Source organism: Ictalurus punctatus, chromosome 14 (assembly GCF_001660625.3).
Source record: "Ictalurus punctatus breed USDA103 chromosome 14, Coco_2.0, whole genome shotgun sequence".
In the NCBI taxonomy this organism is placed as follows: domain Eukaryota; kingdom Metazoa; phylum Chordata; class Actinopteri; order Siluriformes; family Ictaluridae; genus Ictalurus; species Ictalurus punctatus.
In genome coordinates this window covers 10,030,366-10,046,630 of record NC_030429.2, presented here as the reverse complement: position 1 = coordinate 10,046,630, position 16,265 = coordinate 10,030,366, and the positions used below count along the sequence as shown (strand labels likewise).

The 16,265-nt window shown below is 39.2% G+C and overlaps 2 protein-coding genes across 4 annotated transcripts in view; one reads left to right on the top strand and one right to left on the bottom strand.

Moving 5' to 3' along the window:
• LOC108274963 (TBC1 domain family member 9B) overlaps positions 1-5,146 on the top strand; it is a 29,502-nt gene extending 24,356 nt beyond the window's left edge. The window contains exons 20-23 of one of the 2 annotated variants that reach the window (XM_017485427.3): positions 365-415; positions 703-756; positions 1,197-1,294; positions 2,091-5,146. In XM_017485427.3, the coding sequence (XP_017340916.2) occupies positions 365-415; positions 703-756; positions 1,197-1,294; positions 2,091-2,726 (839 nt within the window). In that variant the 3' untranslated portion in view covers positions 2,727-5,146. The remainder of the gene's footprint in view (positions 1-364; positions 416-702; positions 757-1,196; positions 1,295-2,090) is intronic. The other variant, XM_017485428.3, reaches the window with a different exon arrangement.
• Positions 4,173-16,265, bottom strand: part of zgc:152774 (uncharacterized protein LOC553526 homolog) — a 27,368-nt gene continuing 15,275 nt past the window's right edge. The window contains exons 12-17 of one of the 2 annotated variants that reach the window (XM_017485429.3): positions 15,401-15,478; positions 14,835-14,871; positions 10,130-10,272; positions 8,440-9,079; positions 7,227-7,495; positions 4,173-6,065 (exon numbers count right to left, since the gene is read on the bottom strand). In XM_017485429.3, the coding sequence (XP_017340918.1) occupies positions 5,915-6,065; positions 7,227-7,495; positions 8,440-9,079; positions 10,130-10,272; positions 14,835-14,871; positions 15,401-15,478 (1,318 nt within the window). In that variant the 3' untranslated portion in view covers positions 4,173-5,914. The remainder of the gene's footprint in view (positions 6,066-7,226; positions 7,496-8,439; positions 9,080-10,129; positions 10,273-14,834; positions 14,872-15,400; positions 15,479-16,265) is intronic. The other variant, XM_017485430.3, reaches the window with a different exon arrangement.

The window sequence follows — 16,265 nt, the reverse complement described above, 5'->3', positions numbered from 1 at the left end:
AATACTTACGTGATAGTTAATAATAAAAATGGCCATGTTTGCTTCAAGTCTTTATAAGTTATAAGTCTTTATAAGTCTTTTCATTCCGGATATACTGTTTAAATTTGTATTGCTCTAATCCTGCATGTGCCTCTGTATGAAACAGTCCTGTCCTACTAATCAAGTGTGATGAGTGTTAATATCATTTTTTTTCCCACATACTTTGTCTGCTCCTTCCTTCTTTTTTTTGCTTGCATCTGTCTCTCTCTCTCTCTCTCTCTCTCTCTCTCTCTCTCTCTCTCTCTCACGTTCTCATCATGTCTGTCTTGCTCACTCTCCTTCATTACCTGCTGTCACTTCCTCCTTTCTTGTATAATATCTCCAGATCCTCCCTCCTTGTCTCATCTAGACTTCCTGGTCCAGGAAGTCACCTCAGGTTTGTGTCTGTGATCTCACAACAGAAAATGCTGAGCACGACCTTGATTGTGTTTGTTTTTCAGATTAAGAGTTGGCAGACAAGATTATGTAGTTACGTTATCTAAAATGCAATTTCCTGCTTGCCTTTCTTTCCTATCACACTATATATAATATGAGTTTCTTATTAATTGGGCATACAGCTTTATTACCAACATCCAACATCATAAAGCATACTTAGCTGAAGTTATTATAACCGTGCTTATGCGTGCTCTTCTGTTATTATATTATTACTGTTTTCTGCTGCAGGTGAGGAGGCGAAGGAGGTGGCTGATACAGGAGGAGATTCTGAAGAGAAGAAAGGTAGCGCGACTTCCTTGCTGCCTTTTATACAGTGGATGTAAAGATACTGCACAAACAATTCCTCTCACTCTTCCTTGCAAAAAAAAAAATATATATTAAACTCCTTTAGGTCCATATGTCACAACTGCAATATTTATAGTAGACTTCTTGTATACACTGTATGATCCTGTTCTTGTTTCAAGAAAAGACATGCTGTATATTTTTGGCATTTGTAGATGTATATTTTCACATTCACAGTATTGAATAAATTACAGCTTTACTCAGGACATGCATAGAAAAAGCACTATCAGTGCTTTAACAATAAGTGCCCCTGGGTATTGAAAGTCATGACCTGAGCCAGTACTCACTTGTTTAAAATGCTAACCAGAACTACCATTAGTGTGTAGTTATAACTGCAGCTGATGATGGGGGTTTCTGCTGTGCTGCTTCTTTTGTTTCAGATGAAAAAGTAAAGGACTATAAGTATTACTTGAGGATGTGGGCTAAGGAAAGGGAGCCCAAGAAAGAGACCATCAAAGATCTGCCCAGAATGAACCAGGTAAACTCAGTTACTCAGTATGTTTACAGGTCCAGAGTCCACTGATAGCTGCACAATATCACCAGACCACTGAACAGGAAGGAAGTGAATGAAACACTTAATCTCCTGTCTCGTTTATGTTTCTTTTAGCATGGAGATGTCTGTATAATATTTAGTTCTGCAATTTGCATGTAGTGCTGTGCCTCTTTGGAAAAAAAGAAATGAGAGAAACTTTAGAACAAACTCCACTTTAGTTTAATGTAGTTATTAGGAGAATGGAGTCATGCCTAATGTAGATTTGGATTTGCACTTATATGTATGCGGTATTCAGTGCCTTTGAATTGAACCTGTGTGCGGCAATTAATTAGATCATGATCATTGCAGTCATGCAGACTAAAACAGTGTGTGCAAGATTGGGAGAAGTTAACTAGTGAACGCTATTTGGCCCCTGATTCAACCCTGTTGTATGAAATGACGAATGAATGAAAGACTTTCATAAGTTTCCAGCCACGTCCTTTTACTCCCTTCCCTCAGCAAATGTTTTTCAGTGCGAAACCACAGGGATATTAACTATAGCTGAGAAGTACACCTGGGCTGGCCATTACGCCCATATATGCTTGCAGAACATCACATTCCAAAACCAAGGGCATAAATATGAGACTGATGGTCAGGTGTCCACATACATTTGGATATATATATATATATATATATATATATATCATGTAATAACTGGATGTGCGGTCTAAGATGGTGTGTGGCGATGTTTTTTGCGGTGCACTAACAATGCCTCATGTTTATTGCTCTGTTTTGTGTTCAGGAGCAGTTTATTGAGCTGTGCAAGACACTCTATAATATGTTCAGTGAGGACCCTCTGGAGCAGGAGCTCTATCATGCCATTGCTACGGTGGCCAGCTTATTGCTGCGCATTGGAGAAGTGGGCAAGAAGTTCACCAACAACGGCAGCAAGAAGTGTGACGCACCGGCTCAGACAGTCGTAGAGACTCCAGGAAAAGAAGACAGTTTTGGAGAGGCTGGCTGTGGACAGTCCCTGGTGTCGAAGGCCCTGGCAGAGGCCCAACTGGAGCCTCTGCCTCCTCCAGCCAACGGCTCAGACGAAGATGTGAAGGACGACACATCCATTTCTTCCTACTCTGTGGTCAGCGCCGGTTCTCTGCAGTGCGAAGACATCGCAGACGACACGGTTCTGATCGGATGTGGGTTGGGTGGAGCCGGAGGTGGGAGTGACAGTAGGCGTGGCAGCGCGCCGGATGGCGATTGGTCGATCTCGTTTGAGCAGGTGCTCGCATCGTTGCTGACCGAACCGGCTCTGGTAAACTACTTTGAGAAGAAGCATGACATCAGGAGCAAAATGGCTGTCTGTAAGGCTCAGAGGGCTGTAGAAAGACAGATCAGTTCGTCCAGCGACCATGAGCTAGCTCAGCTCTCCACCTGAGGTTTAAGCTAATGGCTGCCACTAATAAAGGCACATTCACGATTATGTAGAGATCTGACTCTAATTATCACTAGTGCATTAATGATCACAGTCTCATTCTCACCACTTTTAAACCATACAGCAAAGCCTATACGTCTGCACTTTTGCTCATGTGGCCTTTGTCCTTCCAGGTTGAACAGGTGAGCTCTGTTTGTCTGCTGTTTGCATGTTGCCTGTTGGTTTTAATCTGCGTCCAGCCTTCAGTCAGTACTGCACTCACATTTTACGTAGACCAACATTGAGTTTATTTTTGTTTACCTCTGACTAGTCTATGTAGCATTGTACCAGTTACTCGAGTTGTAGCCTGGTATTATCTGCACCTGAATTCTTCAATTCTGAGTCTTTTTGAAGGATCATTATCACCTAAATTAGCGTGGAGAAAAAAAACCTTACCAGCACACTATCTTGTTCTGATCTGTAATATGAATGGTAAGCTTTACTTTATTCCTTATTACATATAGTCTGAAATCTTCAAAGGTAGTCTTGCACCAAGTGTCATATTCAGGATGTAGTTTTAAAATAAGAAGTGTCCTTTATCATAACAGGGTTTGCTGAAAGCCACTTAGTACAAACCCTTGGTTTTTTTTTTGTTTGTTTTTTTTTGGGGGGAAGCGTGAAGAGTTCTGTTATGCTACACATTTTGCTGTACAGTATTTGTGTGTTTATTTCCCTGCTTTCTTATTCAAAGTATTGCACTGCTTTACTGAATTGGGGCTAAGGAATGAGGGACAACAAAATGTTTGGCTTCTCTGCCCTGTGTAAAACCTCGGTCGTTCTGTCGCGCTGATTGAAATCGCTTGTTAGTGGTTCAGCAGTCAGAGACGACTTATTATCATTACATGAACAGACTTCTTTTAGACATTGCAAGAACTTTTACATTAGGATCCATTTCCCAGCTTTTATTTCAGCTAGGAATGACTGAATCACTGTAGTTTTGATGTTCTTAAAACACTCACGCAAGTACAATCAAAAATGGCTAAATGTTGTTATAGTATCTGCCTTTCAGTCAGGCTAAAGTAATCTGTTATCAACTTTCAGCCCCTTGTTCTCCGATCCTTGACTAGCATAAGTTAGTAGAGAAGACATTTGCTTTCCAGATATGCAGCATTTCTGTTAAGCACTGGCTAATATTTGTTTCGTTGTTTAATAGCCGCATATTTTCTTGTATAAAATATTTTATTGCTAAATCTAAATGGAATAATGTTTTTACTGTCACTCTACTCTACTCTACCCCAAACCCATAGCTTGCCCTATATCATTTTAATTGTTACCTTTGTACAAAATAAATAGCTTTAAATAGACCTCACTGCAATTTACCTGTGTTTTATATGCCAAAAGGTAGGCCTGATTAACTGTAGCAATTATTAGTTCAGTTCTAGGAAGCTATACTTTATGCTAGTGTTTAAACCCCCAAAACCTCGTATAATGGAGGCCATCAAATAGGCATTCCTGATGTACATTGCAGCTTACAAACAGCAGTGCCTACATCCCAGTTTTGTTTCCAGCATTAAGCAGAAATGTTTTCAGTGTATGTCAATATCGAAACACTCATTCCTACAAATTCCAACTTCTCCTAGTTTAAATTCCTGACTCTTCATGTCAAGTGCAAAAACATGTCTCATTTCCAAACTTTTTTGTGTTTTGCCAGACGTCTGGGCCTGCTTCAGTTTGATCTAGCCGCTTGTTTAGTTATTTAGTCCTGCTGCATTTCCATTCCTCAGGTACTGTTTGAGCTTTAACCGGTAGGTTGCTGAGAAGAAATGACAGGAATACTCACGTTTCACCAGAGCAAACGATACTGGTCGTATTCTGTCAAAATAAGATGGTAAAAAGATTCAGAAGGTAGTGGGAGGTCAGATGTCGTTTCGTTATTCTGGATCTGGGCAAATAGGAGCCAAGAATGAAAAAAGCACCTGCTATAATTTGCAGCCAATATACTGCATTTAATCAGTCTTCTAAAATCCTGTAATTCTACTAAGCATGTGTAAATGTTCAGTCCAGTCATATCCCTACTATGAAACGTGTCTGTTCCGTTGCTGTGTGTGTGAACTATACTGTAAATGGCTTTCAACACATTGAACGGATGCTTCATCATAATTTTCATGCTTCACTGTGAAAGTAACCCGTATCATTAGCTTAAAAAAAAAAAAAAAGCTTATTCATGCACATTCATATGATTTGATTACTTCCTCGTCCTGGATTTCACAGATAATTTTAATTTGCTTCAATATAGTATATAAAATATATTGCTGTCACAGTGATACCTACAGTATTTAATCCATACTACTAGTTATTTGCTCATTTAAACTGTTTTTAAAAATCTGTTGTCTTTGATCAGTACTGTATTATACTGTGTAATAAATAAACAAGTTATGTGAAGACACGTGTGTCTGTGTCCACGCAGTTCCACTCGAAGTTGACACTGAAATTGGTTCTCCTTTTTTGAATTACAAAAAATACTCAGATTTTATTGCTGAAAAATGTATAAACTGGAGCTAATAACAAGGATATTGTAAAAACAGGCACCTACTTTAAAGGCAGCACAGAACAAACCGTACTGTAAGCCGCTGGTGTGTGTGTAGAACCTCCAACATACTGACCGTTAAAACTGGACATAGACTGTCTAATCAATGTTACTTACTTTTATAACAAGCAAATTCTGCGGCATCATTTAAAAAAAAGAGACACATCAACAATTTACATTGAAATGATGCAAGGTTCCTGAACATTTCATTTGACAAACTTCTGCCTCACATCTATATAAAAAAGTAGTCACATTGTTAAGAAGAAACCCTTGAACAAACATTCTTAAATGTTAACCATGACACGTAATATCATATGTAAGAATAATATCAGTGCGGTATGTTCTGAATTAATGCTTGTAAAGGAATAAGGTAGTCTACATACGATGGCTTTGTAACAGGAACAGGACCTCCGTTATGCTCTATAGAAACCTTGTTATCGGTACAGGTGGCTAGCCCAGACATGCTCTATGCTGTGTAGCTCAGATAGAAGCACTGCACAAGATCAGAGGATTTTTTGCATATAAGCTTGCTTTCTGTGGAGCTCATTTACAACTATATGGTTGTATAAATGCTGCACTGAAATCAGTTCTTGTTGGACTGTGCATTTGTCCTGGAGCTTATTTATCAGAGGTTGTTGGCCTGGATGATCTGCTGCAGAATGCTGTCCACGTCTCCTGTGTCATAACTGATTCCCTGCATATCCAAATTGGGCAGGATGGAAGAGAGGAGAGACACGACGTTCCTACGGATAGAGCGTAATCGATCCAGTGCAATGCTGCAGAGAGAAACACAGGTGAATTCCTTTCTTTAGGTAAAATAAATGGCTTGGTTTTTATTTACAGAATGTTAATATACAGTCATGTGAAACAAATACACCCCATGGAAATTGTTGGCTTTTTAAAAAAAAAACAACAAAAAAAAAAAATCAAACTTTTTTTTATACATATTTGGACATCTTTGAAACAGTGCTTTTTAATATAGTTGATATCCTTGAAGAAAACCACAAGGAAAATTAGCTTTTTCAATCATTTATTCAACAGAAATAACAATAGATTTTATCTTCTGTGGGAGAAGTAAGTACACCCGTGACCTTAGAAGCTAGTATTCCTCCTTTTAGTAGAAATAACTTCTTGTAGGCGTTTTGCATAACTGTCCACCGGGCTTGCTGGAATTTTTTTTCAGACAGATGGCCTCACATTATCTTCAAGCACTCTTTGATATGATTCAGAATTCATAGTTGAATCAATGAATGCAAGCTGTACAGTCCCTGAGGCAGCAAAGCAACCACAAACCATAACATTTCCACCACCAAGATTTAAGTGTTTTTTTTTGTTTTTTTTTTGCATCAGACGGTCTGCTCTTGGGCTGAATTTACTGGGACAGCCAGTCCTGGACAAATTGGCACTCGTTTGAAATCTTTTGTAGATCATTTTCCTTACAGTGGAATGATGTATTTCAAATAATTTGGAGATCTTTTTAAATCCTTTGCCAGACTCATAGGCATCCACGATCTTTTTCCTGAAGGCCTTACAGAACTCTTTAGCTCTTGGCATGATGACACCACACACCTCAATAAAGGGAAAACCAGACACTAGATATGAGAGGGGTATAAATATGACAGGTTCCACCTACACTCCCACAGCAGGGGCTAATCACTGTCACCCAATCTTGAACACCTGAATCAAATATTATGGGTTTGAAGGGGTGATAAAAATAGGGGTGTACTTACATTTTCTATGTGACTGATCTGTTTCTTGTTTATTTAAATTGTGAAAATTACTACAAAATCTCAGTTTTGTGTCATCTGATAAAGTGTATCAACTTCATTAATAGGTACTGGATCAAATGTTTGCTTGTCCAAATATGTCAAAAAAGCCAACAGTTTCTGTGGGGTGTACTTATTTTTTCAAACGACTGTATGTGTACACAAACACACCTATCGTAAATGTTGGAAGGTGTATTGGTGCTTTGTTCTCTCCTGTCCCGTGTCTCTCTCTCTGCTTGTCTTGCTTTGCTCTGGAGTTCATCATTTTCCTTCTTCACTTTACTCAGCTCTGTACATAGAGCTTGGTTTTGACTTTGCAATTTAGCCAATGTCTTACTCCAGTGCAGGTCGTCTGCAGGAGTTACTGGAGCTTCCTGCTGTCCGGCAGGACTGACGTTCCTCTTTAAAAGAATTTGCTGATCTGGCTGAGATCCTGATTTCTGAAGGTAGACAGAAAAAAACGTTTGTGTTTTTTTATGCATGAACAAACTAGCTCTGTGGTCTGAAATGTATGTTAGTGTGCTGCTGGAGGTGGACCAGCGCAGTGTTTTTAAACCAACTTCAGTTCGAAATTACGAACTTAAATCCCCTCTTTGCACAGCTGCAAGGCTAAAAGGTATTTGATGTCATGCAAAGCCCCAAAATAATTTTTGTAGATTTGTTTTGAATGTTAATTATTTCTATAAGTAGATAGTAGGCTAATTCACCCCACTACTAACCAAATAAGGAACTGACTGTATTATTTTGTTGAACAAATAAGAACAAACCAACTATGATATCAACACTGTCCTAAAGTGATTACACATGTGGGTGAACCCCCACAAAAGCCAACGGGTAAACAAACGCATTTGTGAAAGAGATGTAATCATCAGTCTTAATGAAAATGTCATTGTACTGAGATTTGAGTAGCCGATGTGATTGATATTTCAGTAGTACACTGCTTTATTTTGTACATATGTGTGTGTGTGTGTGTATGTATATATATATATATATATATATATATATATATATATATATATATATATATAATGTGTGTGCATATGTATATATATGTATGTGTATATGTATGTGTGTATATATATATATATATATATATGTATATGTATGTGTATATATGTGTGTGTATATATCTATCTATCTATATATATATATATATATATATATATATATATATATATATATATATATATATATATATCTTATGCTATTTTATGTCATATTTATGATTCTGCCAGACAAAGACACAGAAGTAAATGTACTGTACAAACTGCTTAATGTTCATTGCTTGTTTGCTACCAAAATCTGCTCCTTCTTGTCCCCACCTCACTTTTGTTGAGCAAGTGGTCACTGAAATGGGGGATATAAGTGCATTCAGTTCTCTCACCTTGGATGAGAAAGATGCTGTTGCCACAGTTTCTACACCTGAGTCTGTGCTCCCATCCTGTGCAGCCCCTGCTGACCCCGATACCTCCCCGTCTGATAACGGATTCATTTGAACAACCGCTTCTCGTAGGCCGAGGATCCTCCTGAGGCGTTTGGCTTCCCGCTCCAGTTGGTCCAGTCTGCTAGTGAGCACAGATCGGTCTGGACTTTCCAGCCGGAGCAAAGGGCGGGACTGCCTGCTGGTACGGCTAAGAGGAGGAACCACCACGGTCTGAGCGGGTGGCAGAGGGTGAGACCACGCCATGGAGGGATGAGGTGCGATGGGGTGAGGCCAGCCTGGGGGGCTAATGGTAAGTTTTGGCTGGTCTTTAGTCTGTGGGCCTTGTGCCACTTGCTGCTCTGAAGGACTCGGGTTAGCAGCGCTCTCTGTGTCAGGAGACACTGCAGGACTTTTACCCTCTTCCGTAGCGTTGCTCATGGTCTGGTCCTTATTGCTGTTTGTCTCCAACACTTCCAGAGTTTTTTCCATCACCTGTTCCTCTGACTCTGTTGCAGTAGTTGATATCTCTTTTTCAGAGTCAGTGCGTTTTGGTGATTTGCTGTCGATTTCATTGTTCGTCCATGTCGCTTTTCTTTTGTTGCTAGAGATGAGAAAGTTAAAATGATGAAGAATTCATAATGGATACATTTTGTGAATAATCATGTCCTTCAGGTAAATCTATCTATCTATCTATCTATATATCTATCTATCTATCTATCTATATATATATATAGTACATTTTTGTTCTTCATATATTCGCGTTAAAGGAATACTCCAGCATTTTTCCACTTGATTTATTGCGTATGTAGTGCATGTGCGACTACCATTCACAAGAATTTGGACACGTATCTCTGTACTGAAAGCGATCAGATATGTGTATTGCATAAAATGTAAAATAGAACAACGTTAACAATTGCCTTAGAACTTGGAGTAAACAGGTTTTGTGTTCCTTTTAGAGATGTAACGGTATGAACATTTCATATCATGGTTATCGTGACCAAAACTATCATGGTTATCAGTATTATCACGGTATTGTTAAATTGTGCTGAAAATGTACAAAAAGTACTGATACACACACTGAAATCATTTAAACAGGACCTGATGCCCCTCTTTTGAAGCGACTTTCTACTATAAAGTTCTACAGGCAGGCTTACCATCTTCTATTAAGCTTCCCTCAGCATTTTTATAAAATCCAAAATACGACCACACTTCGGATTTGGCCCTCTTAGAAGGTTGGGAAATCTCCCGAGCGCCGTCACTGCCTTCCGCCATGTTTTCACGCTAAAAAAAAATGACGACGTTGAATGCTGCGCCTGGGTCAGACTCATACTGGGTGTGCGTGGACAGCGTTTACCGCGAGTTTTACATATCAGGATAATCGCGCATGGTTTTAATGCGACACTGTAATACTAGCCGTCGGGGAGTTTTATCATGAAACCGGTAACCATTTCATCCCTAGTTCCTTTCCCAAGTAAAGCAAAGCGTCCGAAATTTTGTTTGTCACATACACTCCAATATGAATGAATACGGATTAGTTGTGGGTGGAAAAAAGCCTGGAACATTCCTTTAAGTATTATTGTATATGTTCATATCAGTGATGTGAACTGTAGCTGTAAACTGGTGATAGAGTATTGAGATGCAGGTGTCAGACCGATGGGAATGTGAGGATGGTGTGGATTCGTCAGCTTTGCTCTCAGTCTCTGCCTCTATGGTAATAACAGTTTCATCCGGTGTGGTTTCTGAGGTGGGCTCAGATGCCTCTTTGCAGTCATGAAGGGCTGGGCCTTTATCACTCTTAAAAATACACACACATGCACACACAGGAGTATGAGTTAAAATAAATATTAACTCTGAGAGCACACTGAAAAAGTTTCACAAGCTTGTCTAATTTTAATCTGTACAAGAGGAAATGAGTGACCAGCATGACTTAAACAAAAGGTCAAAAAAGAAACAAACAAACAAAAAAAACCAACACAACCCAATGCCATAACTGAATGCTTCTGTTAATACTTCTATGCAGATGCACACACACATACACAACATGTTTCACTTTGTACGTTGCCATATGCAGTACTGTGAAAAAGTCTTAGGCACCCTATTTGTTTTTAGTACAACCTTTGTTAGAGCTTTTTTTATTTTTTATTTTATGACTTCTTCATTATCGAGTCAGTACAAAAAACATTTTAGATTCCCAAACATTAGTTTTCCAACACAAAATAAAAAATAAAAAAAAGAAAAGAAAAATGTTTGTATGTCAGTAAAGAAAGCAGCATATTAAGTGGTAAGAGACACTTTTCAGACAAAAAAACACAATGAAGGCTGCTGGATTTTGCTGCAAAAATAAAAAGCAAGTGCGACAGTCAAAGTCTCCAGAAGAGCCGTGACTGGTGCTGAAAGATGCTCAGTAAAACTTACAGCTCATTACCTTATAAAAACTGCACTGATTCTACTTGAGACTAATTTCATTTTTTTTATTTTTTGTCACATCAAACATTGACTTTTTCATTTATTACTGTTTACTGCTCTTTACTGTTTTTTTTTTTTTTTTTTTAATGTAGAAACATTTAATTTCATTATTGTGAAGGCATCTTTGCTCTACAGCTTTTCTTTGCATGTGCCTAAAACTTTTGCACAGTACTGTATGTGGCACTCTAAGAAAACCTGCTGGACGTCACCGGGATTGATTTTTCACAAACGGCCCAAAAAACACCCAGGAACTACCAGAGATTTCCTGCCTATAACAGAATTTGACACCTCTTAATTAAGAAAGCATAAATTCATTCCACCAAAACCATGCGGAAGTTTTTGTTTTTCCACTTTTTTCCTACAGAGATCATGCTGGGTAACAACCTGTTTAACGTGTGTTAATCTGCCTAAAGATGTCTAAAAACCTTGCTAGCTAAGTGTGATTTCCTCATACAGTGAATACCACACTTTAATCAATTTGATGGAACGTTACCAGCCACCGCAATACTAATTAATTCATTTCTGTATCAAATATACATTTGCATGCATTTACATGGTTTTCCCAGCCCGCCGCACACGTGCAAACTGGGTCCTAAAGGACACAAAATCATTGTTTGTCTTTATGGAAGCAATACTGATGTCTAGATATCAGTTGATACGTAATACATGTTTTGCTGTTATGACAAATATAATACGAGAACTAAAAACCTGGCTCACTGTGGAGTATGACAGCATGATATTTGGCTATAAACAAATTGTGTATATGCAAATTTGACTATATAAGTAACCTGGAGTCTCACCTGCTTTTAGCTAACTGAGCTAAATCATCTGATTGTTTTCCTCCTAACCCCATGCAAACACACACTCACACACATCCATACATGTATGCTGTGGTTACTGTCACCCAGCTCTCACACTGTATATGTACTTGTATTTCCCCTTTTCAAGCTGTTCATAGAGTGTGTAGTTCCTCTACAGACAGAGTGAAAGCAAAAGCACGATTGTAGAGTTAAACCTGTGTGCAAGTGTAGATTAGTCTTCATTTTACTATTGTAAAGCAATCGTGTAGAGATTTACATAGACATTTTCCGTTGAACACTGCATCTGTAATACTCCACCTGTATAACACCACTCCTAGACATTCACCAGTGATTAATGATTCAGTTTTATTTTCTTCAAAATCTAACTATACAACCTGACACGCACTGCATAATTCTACACCTTCTAATCCTACAACACCTTTTTATACCACAGCCGAATGCTTGGATCTGATTTGTCAGCAGGTGTGTGTTATCTTTTTGTACAACAGCACAGTTCGGACACTTCCGTCTGTAACATGATTCGACAGGTTAATATTCATGCACTCGTTCTAATATGTTTTTGTTTCTATGGTAACAGCTCATTCACAGGGACTTGTATATCGGATGCTCCGCATAATCTAAGACTAAAAATAAATGGATAAAAAAAAAAAAACCTTGTTGTTTAACAAAGTGAAACATATGATAATTGATGTGATGATGTGTTTGTTAGGAGATATTTGTTTAACATTTATAGAAGGAGTCTTGGTTGTAAGCACTTTGTAACAGTCACGGTGCTTTGCAAAGTTTCCCAGCACTGGAAAGTCTTCAGGACGGAGGAGATTACACTCCTCAGAATGTGTGATGTGTCATTCATTTCTAAATAAATCACTGTAATTGTAGGCAAATCACTGTGGTATAGGCAGAATAACACACTACAGACTGTGCTGTTATACAAAAATAGTGCCCTTCGCGAGCATTAATAACATTTCTAATTTTCAATCACTTAATTTGAGTTTCAGTATGCGGACACAGTCCCTGAATCCTCTGAAGAAGTGGGTGGGGCATGTTGGTTTGGGGGCATTTCCAGTTAGCATGTTTGATGAATCAGGACTTCTTGAATAGTGTAGCCACTTTTGGGCCTTTTTCTGTTGGCTAATGGACAATCAAAATGATTCAACCCCCACTGCAATTCAGGTTTATTCTCAAAATTAACAGACTTTCCTCTGTTTGAAATGAACAAATCAAACAAAAGCAATTGAAATAGTTCAGCACAACGAATGCTTCAAGTGGTTTCCCCAAATTCAACTGAAAATGCAACTTGATTTCTCCAGTTTAAAAATTATTAAACCCCTTCATGGTAAACATCTTTAGTACTTAGTAGAGCACTCTTTTTCTGTTATGACCTGCTGCACACGGGATGCATAGCTTCTGGTAGCGTTCCTGAGGAAACTTAGCCATTCCTCATGAGCAATGGCCTCCAGTTCAGTAATATTTGTGGGTTTGTGTGCTGCAACCGCCTTCTTCAAAATCCCACCAGAGATTTTCTATGGTGTTCAAGTCAGGTGACTGTGATGGCCCTGTAGAATCTTCCAGGACGACTTCTGCAACCACCTTGGTGGAATTTGAGGTATGCTTGGGATCACTGTCCTGTTGGAAGGTCCAATGACGCCCAAGCTTCAGCTTCCTCACAGATGGCATGACGTTTTCTCTTAGGATTTCCTGATGCTTCAATGAATCCATCTTGCCTTCCACACGCTGCAGGTTTAGAGTGCCAGAGGATGCAAAGCAGCCCCAGAGCATCACTGAACCACCACCATGCTTGACTGTGGACAGAGTGTTCCTTCTTCAATCTTTTCCCTCCAGACATACCGCTGATCTATCATGCTGAAAAGTTCCAGGTTTGTTTCATCGCTCCACAGAAAAGAATCACAAAACTTCTGTGGCTTATTTATATGATTTTGAGCCGACTTTTCTTGTGCTTTTGTGTCAGTAGTGGTGTACAACTTGGAGTTCTGGCATGGAAACCTTCTGTGTTTAGTAGAACCTTACTGTGCTCACTGGAACCTCAGTGCCTGTTGCCACCAAGTCTTGCTGCAGATATTTTGCAGTCACTCGAGGGTTTTTCACAACCTGTGGTCTCAGAAATTTGATTGCAGCCATTGATAGCTTCCTTTTTCTGCCCCCTCCAGACAGAAAAAGGAATGGGTAGTTCAAGTATTTCATGTGTTCTAGCTGAAGCACACCTGGTACAATTAATGAAGCCCTTGATTAGTGGTTTTGCCTATTTGTGCTGTTGTGAGGGATTCTATTCAAGGGGCTGAATAATTTTGAAGACATTGTAAGTTGACTTTTCAGTTGAATTTGGGGAAACCACTTGAAGCATTCGCTGTGCTGAACTATGTCAATTGCTTTTGTTTGATTTGTTCATTTCAATATATATGTCATACATATATACACACACACACACACACATTATATTATATTTTATGAAAGAGAGTGAGATTTGTGTGCATGTTTTTTTGTTTTATATTCTTTTGGTATTAAAGTTTTGACCTTGTGAAGACATTTGATAGGTCCCCATAAGGAAAAACATTTTTTGTTCCCTACCCTGATTTTCTCTCATAAGTTTGGTCACCTACCATTTCCCACCAACCAGCCAGCTCTCCCTTATCACATGACAACTACCAAGCAGGGAGGGAGAAGACTAAAATATGAAGCCAACCAACAGCATCTTTTCAAACTGCTGCTCATGCTGCGTCACAAGATAGCATAACACACTTGGAGGAAAGCACATTCTGCCCTTTTCCACATACATGACCGCACAGACACACAACTGGCTTTTGTCACTGTGTGAAAGCGAGTACGGTCAATTTTGTTCCCTTGGATCCTGTCCACAGATAGCTGTGGCATCTTCGTGATTCGTGTGTGTCATCTCCCAGTGATAAGGTGAATGTTTATTTTTCCAACGCGCGTTACTGAGGTTAGTGTTCGATTTAGGCATAGCATTAATTAACTCCTGTAATCATGTCAACAGAGGGTAGGCATGAGGATATTAAGACGTGTGTATGTCTGTGTGTATAGTTTACTCACATCCACAGATTTTCCTCTTCGTTTGCCCCAAACGTCCCTGTAAATACAAACAGAACACACCTTATTAAAACTAACAGTTTAAATAAATAGTTGGACATTTTTCGGTCGGAGTGTGCTAATAATCAGTTTTCATGAGTGCATATTAATTATTTTATGGTTAAAGCATGTAACAAAGCACTGCCATAAAGGGACAAGGCAGCTAGAGTTAGTCAAGCTATATTGACTTGCTGATCATGCATTCTTGCAGTTAAGATCTGTGACACACTTGTGAGCTCATGAAGACTGCTTTATACATTTTAAATGTATAAAATGACATGTGGTTTGTTTTACACTGTTTTCACAGTTGAGTGCAGGATGTGGTCTAACAGTAACCAACTATGCCACACTCTGACCAGGGCTTACTTCTTAGTCTCTCTGTTTCTCTTTCTCTCTCTCTCTCTCTCTCTCTCACACACACACACACACACACACACAGACAGACAGACACACACTCTCTGTATCACACTCTCTCACACACAGAAACACACACAGAAACACATGCACTTTGGCTGTTGTGAAGTCATTACTGTTTTTTGTGTGTTTTCTCATAGCTAGGTGTCAGCTCGTCCTCCGGCTCCTCGGGTTCCTCGGGCACTAAACAGCTCCTTCGAGAGAACAACGCAAAAGCAACACACTCCATTCAGCTGCTTGTGATATGCAAAGGCAGAAAATGCATATACATTTTGGAAGCCAAGTATGTTAGGGTCTAAATATAACTAGTGCTTTAGGTAAAGAGAACTAAAAGCAAACTTTATAAAGCATGTAAAGAGTACCCCTGCTCTTTCATGCAATTACCCAGTCTGTTAATCATGTTAATCAGCAGCACAATGCATAAAATCATGCAGATACAGGTCAAACTCACCAAACGTGGACAATTGGTGATCTTTTTCCAAGAAGAAGAAGCTTTCATTTGTCACATATACATTACAGCACAGCAAAGTTCTTTTTACGCATATCCCAGCTTGTTAGAAAGTCAGGGTCAACCAAGATACAGTGCCCCAGAGTAGCTAGGGTTAAGGGCCTTACTCAGGGACCCAACAGTGGCAGCACGGCAGTGCTGTGGCTTGAACCTCCAACCTTATGATCAATAACCCAGAGCCTTAAATGTTGAGCCACCTCTGCCTTCATCCCATCCGAGTCTGTGTTGGGTTACTTTCCTCTTATCACCAAGGTTTAAAAAGAGCGGTTATTTGAGTTACTGTAGCATTCTTGTCAGCTTAATCCAGTCTGACCATTCTCCTCTGATCTCTCTCGCCAACAAAGCATTCCTGCCTGTAGAACTGCTGCTCCCTGGATTTTTTTTGCACCTTTCTGTGTAAAATATAGAGACCGTTGTGTATGTGAAAATCCCAGGAAATCAGCAGTTTCTGAAATATTCAAACCAGCCAGTCT